The sequence below is a fragment of the Peromyscus californicus genome, unplaced genomic scaffold (genome assembly GCF_007827085.1).
Source record: "Peromyscus californicus insignis strain IS unplaced genomic scaffold, ASM782708v3 Scaffold_10__1_contigs__length_136768540, whole genome shotgun sequence".
Taxonomy (NCBI): domain Eukaryota; kingdom Metazoa; phylum Chordata; class Mammalia; order Rodentia; family Cricetidae; genus Peromyscus; species Peromyscus californicus.
The window spans coordinates 67,377,946-67,396,135 of NW_026294391.1; the positions used below are offsets into that span (position 1 = coordinate 67,377,946).

Genomic DNA, 18,190 nt, shown 5'->3' on the forward strand with positions numbered 1-18,190 from the left:
AAGGATTTGAGATAAACCCTGAACTTTGGCATTATACACAGACTGGATAATGAAGGATATAGTTATCTTTCCTAGAATTTCACAATTAACCTAAAATTTTTCTTTCAGGATAAAGATAACTTTGCCCATACCCAGCAGGAAGCAATTTTAAGAATACGACGCCCACATTCCCAAAGAAATGGTGTGGGGCGGGTGGTTTTTTGGTCTTTTTAATGGGTTTTGGGTCTGGGATAATTTTCATTGTTTAGGGTGGTTGGTTACAAGTTGTTGTCAAGTGTTAGGAAAAAGGCTAAGCAAAGGAGATTAGATTTAAGGTTTTTGTTTAAAAAAAAAAAAAACGAGCTGGGCGGTGGTGGCACACGCCTTTAATCCCAGCACTCGGGAGGCAGAGCCAGGCAGATCTCTGTGAGTTCGAGGCCAGCCTGGTCTACAAAGTGAGATCCAGGAAAGGCGCAAAGCTACACAGAGAAACCCTGTCTCGAAAAACCAAAAAAAAAAACGAAGCCGGGTGGTGGTGGTGCATGCCTTTAATCCCAGCACTTGGGAGGCAGAGGCAGGCGGATCTCTGTGAGTTCGAGGCCAGCCTGGTCTCCAAAGCGAGTTCCAGGAAAGGCGCAAAGCTACACAAAGAAACCCTGTCTCGAAAAAACCAAAAAAAAAAAAAAAAAAAAAAAAAACAACAAGAAAGAAAAGAAGAAAAAGACAGTTACTAGTTTTAAATACTTTACATTGGATTGGATTGTTTTATGTTGTATACAAATTATATATATTGAAATTGATATTGTTAGAAAATGCTATATGTATATTTCTAATTGTACTTATACCGTTCATTTAACAATGCAATTTTCTGATCCTTGAATGTTATTATTACCAACTATTAGGATATAAAGAAATGAAAGTTAGTAGTCAGACATTACAATAGAACTTGTAGTCATAATAGATATGTTTTAAAAATTGAGCAGATATATTTTAGATAGACAGGTCATCTTCAAACCCTTCAGAGATCTACAGAATATGGCATTTAAAATGTTTGAATAACTTAGAAAATTTTTCTTTTTTGTTATGACTATGAGACATGTCGGCTCCTGGCAGTACCAATCTACTTCAGAGAAAATATAGGCATTGAAGAAACTGCATATGGAGTTAACTTTCATTGTGGCAAAAGTTAGCCACTGGACAACAAAGTATCCTCGAATCAACAGGACAAAATGGACAGACAGGACATGAAGCAAAGGACTACTGATTCTTGCCAAAATAAGTGTGGTTATGGCTTTATCAAAAGGAATCTTCTGAGGCCAGGACAATATGGCACCATCCCTGAAGTGGCCTTTGCAATTTGGAAAAGGTACAGTGCCCTTTTCTTCGAAGGCAGCTGAACAGGCAGTGGGCCGATGGCTTCTGATGTGCTATGGAACAGCAGCTGAAACAGTTATTCTTGAAGAGTAACTTAGCTCATGCCTCTCAATAGTAGACTGGCATTTGATAGAGGGATGTGGAGAAGAACGGGATGCTGAGATGAAGCCATATATACACAGCCAAGAAGAATGGACAACTGAATTAAAAAACCATCAACAATTTCCAGAATTTAAAATCCTGAATCATGACATGACACTAGTGGAATTCAGGTGTTTCTGGTACATGGACTGCTCTCACCCAATGTGAGGTTGAACTGATGACCTTGTGTACATCCTACTTCACAAATGAGTCTGTCAGATATGCTAAGCCTATAGGCTGAAGATGATGCCCCAACACTGTGGAGAAACCTCAGGTGACTGTCCAGGCAGCTGGCTGTTTCTGTCAACTCACAAATTTTTTGGAAGTTGCTTGCATGCACTTTCTGTTTTTATTTTTGTTAGCTAATATTATTTCCTTCTTGGGTCTCTGAGGGAGTTGAAGGTTAGTTAGTTATAGTTGAAGATTAATTAGGATAGAAAGTGAATTAGATACATTTTGGACTTAACAAAATAGGATAGATAATAAAATTATTTTCTCTGAATTTGTCAAATACAAATGGACTAGACATTGTTTAGACATTTATTACTTGTATATATTGTATATAGTCATTGTACTTTTGTATATAGTTTTTCTTTTGTTAGTTATAACCTTTTTCTTTTTTTCCTTTTTATTAAAATAGAAAAGGGGAAATGTGGTGGTATTTTACTTGTACTGAAATGTGATTTTAATTGTATGTTAATAAATAAAGTTGTCTGGGGGTCAGAGCTATTAGAGCCATAGCAAGTGCATGGCGGCGGTGGCGCATGCCTTTAAGGACCTGGAGGGCGGTACATTCAGGCAGTGACGAGGCAGTCACATGTTTGGGTTTACAACCAATGAGAAGGCAGAACAGCTAGACTATATAAAGACACACACAGGAAGTAGGTCCCCTTTTCGGAGAGCTCTCTTGGCTGAAGAGGATCCCTGAATCAGGAAGGGTGAGGCTCTTAGCTCTGACCTCCAGACAACTTTATTTATTAACATACAATTAAAATCACATTTCAGTACAAGTAAAATACCACCACATTTTTTTTAAAGATTTATTTATTTATTATGTACACAGTGTTCTGCCTACATGCATGCTTGCAGGCCAGAAGAGGGCACCAGATCTCATTATGGATGGTTGTGAGCCACCATGTGGATGCTGGGAATTGAACTCAGGACCTCTGGAAGACCAGCCCCTGAATCAGGAAGGGTGAGGCTCTTAGCTCTGACCTCTTGGCTTTCTTCTCTGAATCGGCTCTGTGTTTCTTATTTAACAAGACCGTTGGTTACATCTACACTACATATCAAAAAAACCCCAAATAATCTATAGAGATCTAAACAGAGAATTCTCAATAGAGAGAACTCAAATGGCTGAGAAACACTTCAAGAAGTGTTCAGCATCCTTAGCCACCAGGGCAATGCAAATCAAAACATCTAACACCTGTCAGAATGACTAAGATCAATAACACATTTGACAACTCATGCCGGTGAGGATGTGGAACAAGGGGACCACTCCTCCATTGCTGTTGAGAGTGCAAATTTGCACAGCCACTGTGGGAATCAATATGGTGGTTCCTCAGAAAGTTGGGAATCAATCTACCTCAAGATCCAGCTATACCACTCTTGGGAAAATACCCAAAGGACACTTCATCCTACCACAAGGATACTGGCTTAACTATGTTCATTTTGTCTTTATTCATAATAACCAGAAACTGGAAACAGTCTATGTGGGGGTCCTCTTTCCCTCTCAGCCTGTCAGCCACCAGGATGAGGGAGAAAGAGGCAGTAGCAGCAACAGAAAGCTTTTTCTTCTTCTTTTTTTATTAAGAATCTTTTTTATTCATTTTACATACCAATCACAGATCCCCCTCTTCCCTCCTCCCACCCCTCCAAATTCCCCACCCCCAACAGAAAGCTTTTTATGTGGCCCATGAACACAAATAGAGACAGAACTCAGGGAGACAGACTTCAGTAAATCAATTCAACTTTATCTCAGAGTATAAGAAACATATAGGCTTGGGGAGCCTAGGGACAAACTTTAATTTCCATAAAGTGCCATGCTCCTATCATAAGGCTCCTAGCACAAGTTTTAGTTATATGTGCAGCAAGGCCATCTTCTAGCAGGATTCTGTGTCAGGGTTCAAGCTAAAGATAAATCAGGCATCTGGTTTAGAGACATGCATCTGGTTTAGAGATAGCTTTCAGATAAGGTCAGTCCTCCAGGCCCAGGGACATTCTCCAGATAAGAGCAGATAAAGGCAAGAAATTCTGTTGGAGAGTGGGAGCCCCATGTTGCCAATCTATTGAGATAAGCTGCTAGGCCATGGGGAGATTGCAACCTCTTCCAGCCAGCAATGTCTCCTAACAAACCTAGATTTCCCTCAACTGAAGAATGGATAAAGAAAATGTGGTACCAGAATCAACTGACAGAGAGTCATGGGGGTTCGAAGAGATTAGGGAGCCTGTACATATAGGTCCTCTACATATATGTTTCAGCTGAGTAGCTTGGTGTTCTTGTGGAATTCCTAACAGTGGAAGTGAGGCTGTCTCTGACTCTTTTGCCTGCTATTGGATTGCCTCATCCAGCCTGGTCTTATGGTAGCTTGTTATGCCATGTTTGGTTGATGTCCCTTGAAGGCCTTCTCTTTTCTGAGGGGAGGCAGAGGAGTAGTGGATCAAAAGAGAGGGGGGAGTAAGGGTGCCCCCCTTACTAGGGGAAGAGGAGGGAGGGAAACTGCGGTCAGGATGTAATATATCAGAGAAGTATAAAAGAAAAAAAGAAAATGTGGTACATTTATACAATCGAGTATTGCTTAGCTGTTAAAAATGACAGCATGAAATTTGCAGAAAAATGGATGAAACTAGAAAAAGAGTCATTCCGACTGAGGTAACACAGACCCAGAAAGACAAGTAGGATATGTAGTCACTTATAAGTGGATATTAGTCATTAAGTAATGATTACCAAGCTACAGTCTGTTGGTGCAGAGAGGTTAGATAAGGGGGGGGGAGTTCTAGGATGGATGCAAGGATCTCCCAGGGAAGGGGAAATAGAATAGATTTTGCAGGTGGATTGGGAGCAGGTGAGAACAGGACTGGGAGGAATCAGGTTGGGGTATGGAATGGAGGGAGAGAATGCAGGGAGAGATGGCTGGGATGGGGCATTTTGGAGGTGGTCTGGAAACCTAGTGCAGTAGAAACTTCCTGGAATCTATGAGGGTGACCCTATTGAGGACTACCAGTAATGGAGGATACAGAGTCTGAACTGACCATCTCTTGTAGCCAGACCAGCTCCCAGTGGCAGGACTAAGTGAATTTGCTTGAGTTGATGACTCTAGCAGTCATATAGAGATCCCCAAACAACCCAGGCTGATGATTGGACAGAGGGTTGCTCTCTGGAAACTGACACCTTAGAGCAGAGCCTCTTTGCCAAGGACAACATTCACACAGATCACTGAGTTCAGAGATCGAGCTGGTACCTGCATGGAGCCTTCACCGCTATGTTCTAATCTCTTTGGTGTGAAAAGGTGCTTTGCAGGCTATTTAATGGGAAACATGGACACCAACTTAGCCACATAACTTTTGACCTATACAATCTGTCCTGCCTGCAAGATGTGCTGGAGCAATGGTGGCACAGTACTTATGGGATTGGCCAACCAATGTCTGATTTAGTTTGAAGCCTGCTTTACTAGAGTGAGTCCATGCCCAATACTGCTTGGACAGTCAGGAAACGAAGACTGGATAGCCCAGAGACCTAGCGTAGAAACAAACATGAATACCCCCCCCAATCAATGAAATGATTCCTAATGATATTCCGCTATACTCATAGATTGGTGCCTTGTTCATTTTTTAATAGAGAGGCATCCTCCATAAGTAGATGAGAGCAGATCCAGAGACTCACAACCAGACATTATCTAGAGAGAGAGTCTAAATTGGACATCTCCATTAAGTCCCTTCTGTTGGAGATTGGGGATCTCACAGAAGAGGGGGCAGAAAGATTGTAGGAGTCAGAGGGGATGGAGGATTCCTAGGCTGAATCAACTAAGCAGGGCTCATATTGGCTCACAGAGACTGAAGCAGTAAGCATGAAGCCTGCATGGGTCTGTACCAGGTCCTCTGCATATATGTTGTGCCTGTTAGCTTGGTGTTTTGGTGGGACTCCTAACTGTGGGAGCAGGTGTGTCTTTGACTTGTTTGCCTGTTCTTGGGACCCTTTTCATCCTATTGGGTTGCCTTGTCCAGTCTCTGTGTGAGGGCCTTTGTCTTATTGTATTTTAGTTTTTCCTGTTTGATTGTTGTCTCTTAGAGGCCTGCTTTTTTCTGAAGGAAAAAGAATGGAGAGTAGAGATCTGGGGGCTGGGACTAGTGGAGGGAGGGGAAACTGTGGTTGGGATATATTGTATGACAGAAGAATCTATTTTCAATTAAAAAATAAAAATATAATTGCTTTTGTCTTAATGAACTACTTACATTATCAAAGTCCTGAAGAGTTAATTTTACAAATGGAATGTAAACTTTAAATGGAGTGAGATTACTTAGTGTATACTGTACTGTGTAGTATACTGTACCATTTAACAAGAGTCATTTCATCTAAAATGTAATAATAAAAGAAAAAGAGGGTTATAAAAAACAGATGATTGGAGTGCTAGTGGTGGGATGGGTTCAAGTGAAGTGCTTATAAAACAAATTTCTCCTTGAAATAATCATTAGAACACTAATGACCACTGCTTGTTAAATTGGTTCTGAGATGGTTATTTGTAGTTATTTTCTTTGGACTTGATTTTGATCTTCCTACTATAAAAATACAAGGTTCTTTTCATTTTTCTTCTCAGTCACTCGGATTTCACTATATTCTTCATACTCTCTTTTTCATTATCATTTGAACATTTTTCCATGATCTCCTATTCTCCTAGGTGTAATTTTTTCATATTTCATTGCCATTCTCTACCTTAATCTCTACTGTCACTGGCTGCTAAGTACCAATAGTTTAGTCCAAAGGGTGCTGTATCAAGACCTCTACTTGCATCATAATGGAGAAATAAGAGTTGTTCTAGGAAAACAGATTTTCTTTTGCTGTAAATCTTATATTTTTAACAACCCTGTGTAAATACTGATCCATTCTTCTCAACTATTCTATCCATTTTGCAGCAAAACCAAACATACCAAAGCTTTACTAACCTGATTGTGAAACCTCTCTAAGAATGCCTGCAAATTCTTGGAGTTCTCTTTCTTTCACTGCTTCTAGTGTTTTCTTAGGAGCCACTTTCTCTTCTGAGATAATATCTACATAAATAAATCTGAAGTTTCCAACTTTATGATTCAGCATTCCTGTCCACATTCCCATCAGTGTTTTGCAGATAATGTCTATGATATCTTATCTCCTTTCTAGGGACAAAGACAAATACAAATCAAATTCCAAAGCACCATGATCCTGTAGTAAATTCTAAAAGGAAAGGAACTGTTCAAAGCTTAGAGTATTGTGGGTAATGTGCTAAAAGTATTCAAGGATTACAGAAATAGACATGAGCTCTCTTCTTCAATGAAAGTGTTATTTTTAGTGAAGAAAACACCAACATGATTGATTATGTTTTTCATTTCTTTATCATACCAACTCACTAACTTACATTTGTAGGACAATATATATGATAAGTTAAATATACTTATTTTATGCTAGCTACATATGTATTGGGTAAATAGAATAAAGAGTCATATTATTTAAGTATTAAAAAAAGAAACAATTATGTTAAATGACTTCTCAAGAGCTGACAAGAAGTTGAGGACAGGGTCAGAACTTAAGCTCGTGTGTGAGCTTAAAAAAAAGATCCCTTTTCATTCCCACTTCTAAATCAATGTAGGGATAAAGCATCAAACCATCAAAAATGGATCATTAGACTAAACAGAGAGTTCTCTAGAGGTGAAATGCAAATAGTTGAGAAACATTTAAAAATATTTTCAATGTCCTTAGGCTTTAGGAAAATGCAAATTGAAACTTTGAGATTTCATCTCACTCTATTCAAAATGGTTAAGTTTCAAAAAGTGATGACAAAAATGCAGTATGGATGTGAGGAAAAGGAATCATTTATTCATGGATGGTGGGAGTTTAAATTGGTATATCAACTATGTAAATTGAGTGGAAGTTCCTCAAAATGCTAAAAATAGATCTACCATATGGTCCAGCAATAATATCTTTGAGTATAGATAGTCAAAGGACTCCATATCATGCTCTAGATCTACCTGCTCATCTCTGTTCATTTCTTTTCTACTCACAATATCCAGGAAATGGAAACAGCCTAGTGATCCATTAACTGAATGAATACCTATTGAAAATGTTGTATAGTTGTTCAGAAAAATGAAATTTGCATGTAAATGGATGGATCTAGAAACAATCATTCTAAGTGAGGGAACCCAGACCCAGAGAGACAAACATAACATGTTTTTCTTTTCTCATTTGTGGATGTTAGCTTTGAATCATCAGATATGTGTGTTTCATTTGGAATACTCATAGAGTCAGGAAATTACCAAGTGGCCATGGAGAGGGGCTTTTGATAGAGGGGAGATAGAAAACACTGGTATAAAGGATATAAAAGGAACATGGGAATAGAAAGGTTTTAACTGGTTTGGGGAGCAGAGCATAGGGTAGAAGAGGGAGTATAAGGAAGGGTAAGCAACACTAAGGACTTTAAAAAATATATAGAAACCTCCTACTGCAAAGTGTAGGTGTGTGTGTGTGTGTGTGTGTGTGTGTGTGTGTGTGTGTGTGTGTGTAAAGAGTCTGTGTGTGTGTGTGTGTGTGTGTGTGTGTGTGTGTAAAGAGTCAAATTAGAGCTACCCTATAAGGGTCAGTAATGCCTTTACTAGACACCAAAGGCTAACAAACAAAAAGCCCATTGCCAGGAATTGTTTATTTATTTTGGAGTTGTCCAGTGATAACCCATAGACTCCCAAACGTTACTGTCTATTGCCACTGTTCTTTGGTTACCTTCCAGAACTTGATGATAAAACTCCATTGCTGAAGAAATCATATACTTGAGTCATAGAACATGGCAAAATCAAGCTGGTACATACCTGGTAGCTTCATCCCTATTGGCTAGCTTTCATAGAGTTGGAAGGTGAGATTAAAGCTACCAGAGGAAAAAAGCAGTTACCAGACATACTCAGCTATGAGCCATCTGAGTTATAATAATGACTGGCCTGGCAAGGCATGTCCACTGGTGCAATAGTAGAACAAACATCAAGGGAGTAAACTACAACTTTCGGTTTGGATTTGATTTCCACTCTATAAGGTGAAATACATAACTGCGATCAGTTTGGGGCCAGGAACCTGTGGCTAGACAGGACTACCACTGTTATTCTGCTAAATGGACATAGAATTAAACCAACTCGTTATGACTTATCATTATATCCATAGATCATTGCATCTCTAAATACCCTCTGAAAAGCTTCTATTTGCAGTAGATGGTGATTAACAAGGTGACCCACAACTGGCCAAGATTCAGAGAATAAGAGATTACAGAATGCCCAGCCTCAATGAAACATATATACCAACCCTCCCATCCAACGCCTTGAGGATCATTTTGGGAAAGGTGGAAGAAAGAGTATAAGAAGTAGAAGAGGTAGATGACTACATGGAAATATCTTTTGGACATGGCAGAACAGCTGTACACATAAATTCCCAGTGGTTGCAAGTGTATGCCCAAAACCTGTGCAAAACTAAGCCCAATAAAATCTCAATGTAGAGGGGCAGCTAGGATTACAATCACACCCCATCCCTGGAGACATTGCTAATTGTTAGCTGTTGGGAAAAGGAAAGACAGTTTTCTCTAAAAGTGTAACCCCTGGTAATTTGACCATGATCCAATAGATGACGACACACCCAATAATGTTTGGGAAGCACAAATTTGCCTTGAAAGATTTAAAAATATAAGATGCAAAGTTGTGTGGATAAAGAAAGGGAGGATGGATTTGGGAAGAGTTTGGGAAGGGAGATAAATACGATCAAAATAGGTTGCATGAAACTCAAAAAACAGTAAAAAAAAAAGTAAAGTTGTAATACATTTTCAAAGTAAAATATTGGATTTTAGTCTACATTAAACTGATACTATTTCTATGAGGAATTCCAAGTCCCATTTTAAAAATTAATTTCAATTTGTTTTACATCAACAAACTGTAAGTTCACATTTTGATATATTTCCAGGTGGAAACCCAATCAAGAAATGTCATTACTACCTCCTTGTTCTTTGCAGTTTTTAGTGGCTACCCCTCTAAAGGCTATCAGCATTAGATGTATATAATTTTGAACTTACATTTGCCCTACTTTAAATTTTCTCTGTTCTCATCCTCGATCTAGATATTTATTGACTGGTTTTGATGTTTTTAGTTCATTTAAGGATCAAGGCAAAAATATATCATATGTTTATTCCAATGACAAACTTTTGTTATGAATTTTATTATATTTATTCCATGAAATAAAAAATAATAGCAGTAGCCACACTCAATGAGCACTTAGTATGATCCTCATAAGTGCAGTGTCACTTGTTTAAATATCTCAACAACTTATGAAATAGTTACTATAAGTTCCACTTTTATTTTACTTCCTAATAATAATTTTTATTCTTTGAAAGTTCCATACATTTATACAGTGTATATTGACCATATCCATCTATTGCCACCTTTCTCCAACTCCTCTGAGTTCCCCTACCCCATCACCCTACCAGTTTCATGTTCTCATTTTATTTTATTTATTATCAATAACTCTCTGGGTCCAATTAGTGCTGTAACTATACATACTGATAGGTGGCCATCCACTGTGACATGAGTAATCTATCAGTGGCCACATCCCCCAAAGAGTTATATTCCCTTTCCCAGTAGCCATTAACTGCCAATAGTTCTTCAGTTAGGGGTGAGAGCTCATCATTCCCTCCCCCATCCATGCTCTATTTTCAGCAGTCTTGATCTTGTACAGGTCTTGTGTAGGTCACCACAGCTTCTGTTAGTTGATGCATGCAATAGCCACATCATGTACAGAAGTCAGTATTTCATAGCTCTCCTACCCATCTGCTAGCTTACTTTCTTTTTGTTCCCTTTCCACGATAGTCTCTGAGTCTTGGATAGTGGGAGGTTGATACAGATGACCCATCCAAGCTTAGCAGCACTCAGAGTTCTTAATACCTGGCACTTTGAACAGTTACGAGTCACTAAATTAACCACTACACATTTCAAAAACAATTTGTACAAGACTGCTTGTAGAAGGCCCCAGTGACCTGTCACTAGACTATGTAAGCAGAATTCTTGAATGACAACAGTAATTTGTAAGTTCTGAATCAAGGAGGGCTGGGATTTGTCTTAAAGTCCATTAGAAAATAATTGTGATGGCACACACAATCCTAACACTTGGTAAGCTACGTTCACTATTGAGTGTGAGGCCAACTGGGGACATATAGTGAGTCTCTGTCTCAAAAGAAAATAGCAGTGGATAATGCAGAGGAAAGTCACATAATAGGGAGAGAATTAAATTCTATTATTTGTAAATTTTGTTACAAATAACAGAATTTTATGTCTATTTTTGCTATATATATACATATATATGTGTATACATATATATATGTATATATATACAAGAACTTTACTTTCACCATAATAGAATCAAACAAATAAAATTGCTTATACTCAAAATGAGTATTTATATTTTCATACTAATACACTAATATCATAAAGTATGTATTTAACTGCTATGGTATTATAAAATAAACAGCTTACTATTAAACTATTAAATAAAATTTTTCATAATAAATAAATTATACAGAATCAGGATGAGCAAAGTAGGTAAAAATATTTTTGTTCATGGTAACAAGAAGTTTCCTCCTTGAGCTCACAGTATTGTCATTTTATTAATAGCCAGAAACCAGGAGTAGGATATAAAATAAAAGAATGGATAAATTCCAAACAGGAAATAGTACATAAAATATATTTGCCAGTAAGCAGGAGAAATAATGGATTTTTGAGATATAAAAGGGTGATACAAGGTGAACTACAGTTTCACTTGGTAGAAGATATATAGCAGATGTGGACACTATAGTGTGAACTGTCATTCTGATGATGCAAACCTAAATGTGTGTGTGTGTGTGTGTGTGTGTGTGTGTGTGTGTCTGTGTGTGTGTCTGTGTATAAAAGAGAGGGCCAAAGAGAGAGAGAGAGAGAGACAGAGAGAGATACATTAGGTTTTAGTGAGAAAGAAATACTGTGACCATGTCCAAGCTTAAGAAATTAATACTCTCAATTGTACATTTACTTGATATAATAAAATCACATGAATTTCTATAAAGTGATGGTTGAAAAAATAAACATTGTAATCATATCTGTCTATAAAATAAATCCTAAAATTTTTTCTAAGCCAGAAACTATATTTCTTTTTCTAAACATTGCCTGTTAGAGTGAAAAGTTCAGTGTCCCAAATGAATTACATTTGCTGTCCTGACTAATACTTCCCTCTTCATCCCTTTATTTTCTCTTCCTATCAGCTCTCTTTACCTGTTTCTGTCTTTATTACATTTTCTAATTTCTCCTTTTCTTATTGCCAATGCTTACACAATTGTGTTTTCTGATTCTTGCTTAGCAATCCCAGTAGCCATGAGATCAGAGATCTCTGATTCTAAGCAGTGTTGAAAATTGTATTCATAGAAAGATGTTCCAAGTAAAGATTCTTCTTTGGCAATAGTAAAACATTATGACACCTAGTATAAAGATAAACATATAGTTTTTAGGAAATAATACAGAGTTGAAGATAAACACAAACAGTATACAATTCATACAAAAATCTTAGAAGCAAGAACAAGCAGGTACCAGGAACCAGTAAGTCTACAATGAAAAGTTAATTAGCAATTTACACAGTCTGAAATGAAAAAGTTCAAAATCCATCTTCACGTATCTCCTAGATAAGCCACTCACAATCTCTGTTTGCCAGCTGGATATTATAACAGCAGGAGATCTAAGTTCAGTTGTTAAGACTGCTAAGGGTTCTGCACTTCTCCCACAATGGCGGATTGCACATTTATGCTGATTCAATTTCTGTTCATCTGCTGTTTTTTGATGGTACACTGCACACAACGTAAGAAATTTTTACTTGCTTTATTTCTATAGGATGAAGACATAATGAATTAATTAGGTTTCAATGTCCAAGCCTAAGGAATTAACCAGCATTTTAAGCAAAAGTTCTACTATTAAACATATGCAATTTCTGGACATACCTCTTTTATTTGAGACGTTTACTTTCTGAAAGGATGTTTTGCTTCTGAAGCTAATGTGTTTCTTTCTGATTCTTTTAGATAAACATGAAATATGAAAAGTTTTGTAAGAAAATAAGTTAAAATTTTAGTTGAGTGGATGTTGGAAATAGATTTAGGCTACTTATATTTAACAATTTGTTTTTCAGAATGTGTAAATGCTGTAATTTGTTTTTCAGAAAACTTTCAAAGTGCAATATATTTAGTTATATACTTATTTGTTATAATAAAATCATATAGATTGCTATAAAGTGATGGTTAAAGAAATAGGGGATGTAATCATATGTGTCTATAAAATAGTCTAAAATTGTTGCCAAACCAAGAACTATATTTCTTTATCTGAACATTGCCTGGTAAAAACAGATAGGGCTTAAATTTCCCCTAAACAGCAATATTTGGTTCAGTAATTGTGGTAGGAATTTCTGTAATGTGCAGTTAGAGGGAACATTTTGGTCAGCTAAAGTTGCTTTCATATTTAAAAACTGAGAATCAAATTTTCAGTGTACTCTACTGTACTTTTGGCTTTGCTTACAAATTCCATTATGTTTTGTGATGTTTCTCTTTTGTTCCTTTGAGTAATATATTTGAATAGAAAAATCAGGAAATGTTTGGTTCCCTTCTTATGGAGTACCCCGGGTCTGGGGGCCTAGCTATGTCCAGTGTAGGATATCTGAGGGAAAAGATCTAAGTACACTATGTTCTTATGTTTGTTAACTTTATTCCTGTAAGACAAAATTACATCAGTTCAGCTATAGCTCCACCAGGCATTCAAGGCAGGAATAACTCTAGACATATCAAGCTCTATATCCATCTACTTTATTTCTCTGGGATGAAATTCTGTCTCCATAACTGCAAAGTTTCGTCCAGCTCCCTAGCTCATAGTCCAGCTAACGACTAAACTCTTATGCTTCCAGCCTCATCTTCGTCCTCTGTATCCTCTATCTCGATCTCTTCTACTTTCTACTCTTGGCACTCAGAAAATTCTACCCAAGATCTGCTTACCCTCTACAGAACCACTGTCATCCTCTCTTCTCTCTCACCATGCTGCTCTGTCCCTGTCTACAGAAAATGCCTGCCCTTTCTTTCCCTGGGCAGGTGGTTCCCTGCTCCTCTAGAATGTTGTTTTACCTCTCACCTTGATATGCAAAAACCTCTTTTGTTCTCAGTCAAATGCTCTGGAGAACCACTAGGTCTCCTCAAGGCCAGGGGATGGTTGGAGCTTCATTAGCACAAGAAACAAAGCTATGTGTCTCCCGCCAGCTTGTCTTCTAAACTCAGCAGGGGAGTTAGTAACTTAGTAGGTTCAGCAGGTCTGGAGAGCTGAATTGTTTACCAATTGGTCTGGGCACTCAAGGATTTCATAGCAGAAGACAGCTGGAATTTTAAAGGCTGGGCAACACCAAATATTCATAATAAATGGCTTTGCCTTTTGATAGACCCTTGGCCAGTCAAAGTTCAGCTTTAATACACAGCTGAATCTCTATGATATAGTCTTGCAGCCTGCAAGACCTTCTGTGCTCAACAAGTATGATCTTCATTATCTACCATCTCCTATGCCAAACAGATACCATGATTCAGACAATTGTGAAATCTCACTCTATAAATACTTTGTTTTTTTGTCTGTGCTGGTGGAGGATCAAAATAATTCACCATTTGGTGGGGGAATTAAGATTTTTGTGCTTTATGGGTCCTATGATTTGTAACAAGTTTTCTTCACTTGTTTTTGGACTCTAACCTTTTTCTCGATTCTCAGTGGGAATGAGTTACTGCAGCCATAAGAATAAGTCTTGGCAGAATAAGTCTATTTGGAGGCCCTGAAAAAATTCATTCTGTATTGGGGCTGATGTGCCTATTACTCTCTGTGGCTTAGTAGTCAGGGTACTTTTTAAATATATTATTTTTTAAAATAAATTCTTCTCTCATACAATACATCCTGATCACAGTTTCCCCTCCCTCCACTCCTCCAAGCTACCCCTTTCCTCCCCTCTGCCTGTATCCACTCATCCTCTGTTTCCCTTCAGAAAAGAGCAGGCTTCCAAGAGACAATGGCCAAACACAACAAAACATATAATGAGACAAGGCAAAAGCCCTCACACTGAGGCTGGACAAGGCAAGTCAATAGGAGGAAAAGAGTCCCAAGAGAAGGAAAAAGTGAGAGATACATCCAATGGCTTCTTTAATCTACCTGTGTATATTAGTGTTGTTTTGCAGGGAAGGGGATGCAATTGTTTTTCCAGGATAATAGGAATAAATTGAGGTTAAGCATGCCAGTTGTATACTGCCTCTACCTTTGGATAAGATGCTTTTGTTTCTTACATAGAAGAGTATACACAAATTTTGTATGAAAAAAAAAACATTAGCCTGGCCTGGAGTCAGGAGACAGCAAGAGGTATGTGCTTAGGGCATGGGTCCAAGGTTCCTGTGTAGTTAACCTTTGGCCCTGGCCCTAGCTTGTTTTCCTGACAGCTTTAGCCTCTCCTGCTCTTCCTTGTGCATTTCTCAGCTGTCACTGCAAACACTCACTCCTCTCTCCACCTTCCCTGATGCTGCTGCAGCATCTCCAGGCCTATTGTTATAGTGTCCAACTGAATGTCAGTAAACAGCAGCTGAAGCAAAAAAAAAAAAAATTATAACCTTTTGCCCATAATGCTATGGGTCAACTTTTAAAGCCATATTTTCAAAATAAGCAGTATAAAAATAGTGTAAAGAAAAGATATTTGGATATTCATCATGAATTTTGAGGCCTAATCCTTATCAAGATAATATTTGGAAATCTTAAAGTAGCATAAACTTATTTTCATTTTTGTATTTTAAAATTCTTTTATTCTTTAATGAAAATATAATTTCATTATTTTCCCTCCCATGTCTGTTTCCTCCTGCTCCTTCCCACATGAACAATTTTCTTAACACTCAGAACATTTGAAACATTTTTTTCCTGTTGTTGAGATGGTTTTAAATTTTACTGTTTACAGCCAACTGTACATCTGTGAGAGACTTTGATGATTGTCTAGGAAACACAACAGATTTCTGCCCAAAGGACATTGTCTGTGCATGCAAAGATGGAAAGCCTTTCTGCAAGTAAGTAGTATTTATGCTGTAGAAAAAGGAAACATGGTATGTTGTAAATAATTTTGTCTGTTTTTATTTGTTTGGTATATGCAATGATGTAACACTTGAAAATAATAATGTAATCAGAAACAGCTCCTATGCACATGAGACAGTGGTTATGGTCTTCCTAGATGCTTTCGTTTGAATTTATGAGATTAATACCATTTACATTTGCTTTCCACAGATAGTCATTTTACAGCTAGATTATATATATTCTTAGTAAACTATTTTATAACTCTAACAAACAAGGAAAAATTAGGTGTGTATCATTTTATTCAGTAATGAATAAAGGTCTTTTGTTTGTAAATCCAGATATGATTTAGGCATACTATGACATGTGACAGGCTTTCTTTTTTTCCAGTTTTTAAAGCATAAAAGTATGTTGAGTCATAAATTTTTATTTTAAAATTCAAACAGATTTTCTATTTTTTCTAACCATACTGTATAGTATGGTTAGATACTATAAAGATAGTATATCATATGGTTAGATATCATAAAGATAGTATATGAATAAGAAAGCTTGCCTCATTGACTGAAAAAGAGGATAGATAGCCAGGGAGGACCAATAATTAAAATGAATAATAACATCACCATGTATAGACAAAGGCTCTGAGGTTTGAAAAATTTTACAGTTGGAGAAGTGCAGATAGATTATGCTGTAGACATTACAAATGACTGTACTTTCATTTCCATATACGTACTATCTTATCTCTCTTCTTTATACAGATGTATTCAATGAATCAATCATTGAATAAAAGTGTTTGCCTAGTAATGCAGAATACTGGAATCACTGAAAACAATGAAAAATGATTTTAAACAGTAAGGCATTGAAGTTGACCCTGGTAGCATGTACATGTATTCTCAGCAATTCTGGAGTTGGGGACAGAGGGACCACTTAATCCCATGGGTTCCAAGAGCATATTCTTGCAAAAGAGCAAGAGCCATATCTCAAAAACAGTAACAACAAAATGAAAACCTTGCTTGTTCTGCTTTTATTGAACATAGACTACTTTCTCATACAATATATCTTGATTACAGTTTTTCCTCCCTCTATTCCTCCCAGTTCCTCCCTGCCTCCCATCCCCTCTGGATCCACCTCCTTTCTGTCTCTCATTAGAAAAGAAAGGACTTCTGAGAGATAACAACAAAACATGACAAAACAAAATGTAACACAATGAAGGAAAAATTATCATTTTGAAGTTGAACATGGCAACCTAACAGGAAGAAAAGAGTCCCAAGGGCAAGCACAAGAGTCAGAGACTTACCCATCATTCTCACAGGAGTCCCATAAAAATGCTAAGCTAAAAGCAATAATATATATGCAGATGACCTGATACAGACCCATGAAGGGCCTGTGCTTGCTACTTCAGTCTCTATGAGTTCATATGAGCCTTACTTAGTTGATTCAGGCTATCTTATTCTCCTGTTGTCCTCAATCCCCTCTGTCTCTTAAACTCTTTCCATGTCCTCTTCCTTGGGATTCCCTGAGATTCAAAGAGGGGGATTTGATGGAGATATCCCATTTAGAGCTGTGTGTTCAAAGGTCTCTCTGTGTACTGTCTGGCTGTGATTTTTATATTTGTTCCTTTCTGCTTCAGGAGGAAGCCTCTCTGATAATGACTATATAAGGCACTGGTCTATGAGTGTAGCAGAATATCATTAGGAGTCATTTTATTGATACTTTTTTAGACTAATAGTGTTTGGTTTTACCCTAGGTCTCTGGGTTATGGAGTCTCTGGTTCTTGGCTACCTTAGCAGTATCAGGTATGGGTTCCTTCTCATGGATTAGGCCTTAAGTTAAATCAGACATTGGTTGGCTAGTCCCACAAGTTTTCTGCCACCATTGCCCTAGCATATTTTTCAGGAAGGATAGATTTCAGGTCAAAGATTTTGTGGCTGTGTTGGTGTTTACATTTCTCTTTCAGTAGTTTGCAGAGTACCTTCCCACAACAAAAAGACTAGAACATAGGGGTGAAGGTTCCATGTAGGCATCAACTTGATTTCTTCGTGTGTGTGTGTGTGTGTGTGTGTGTGTGTGTGTGTGTGTGTGTGTGTGTAGTCCTCCATGATAGGGCCCTGATGTAAGTTTTCAGAGAGCAGCCCTTTGGCTTAGCAACAGCCTGGGTTGTTTGGGGATTTCCGTAGGATCATCTTTGCCAAAACTCAACTGAATGCAACCACTGGAAGCCTTGCCTGGCTACAAGAGATGGCCACTTAAGATTCTGTATCCTTAAGACTAGGAGTCCTCATTAGGATAACCTTCATACATTCCAGGAAGTCCGCACATCCCCAAATGTCCCCTAATTCCAGCCTTTTCTCTATTCACC

The 18,190-nt window shown here is 37.7% G+C and overlaps 1 protein-coding gene across 2 annotated transcripts in view; it reads left to right on the plus strand.

Annotated features, from left to right (window-relative positions):
- The first annotated feature begins 12,507 nt into the window (after positions 1-12,507).
- LOC128115273 (uncharacterized) overlaps positions 12,508-18,190 on the plus strand; it is a 68,107-nt gene continuing 62,424 nt past the window's right edge. For both annotated transcript variants that reach the window (XM_052745782.1, XM_052745789.1), the window contains exons 1-2: positions 12,508-12,580; positions 15,728-15,833. In XM_052745782.1, the coding sequence (XP_052601742.1) occupies positions 12,508-12,580; positions 15,728-15,833 (179 nt within the window). The remainder of the gene's footprint in view (positions 12,581-15,727; positions 15,834-18,190) is intronic.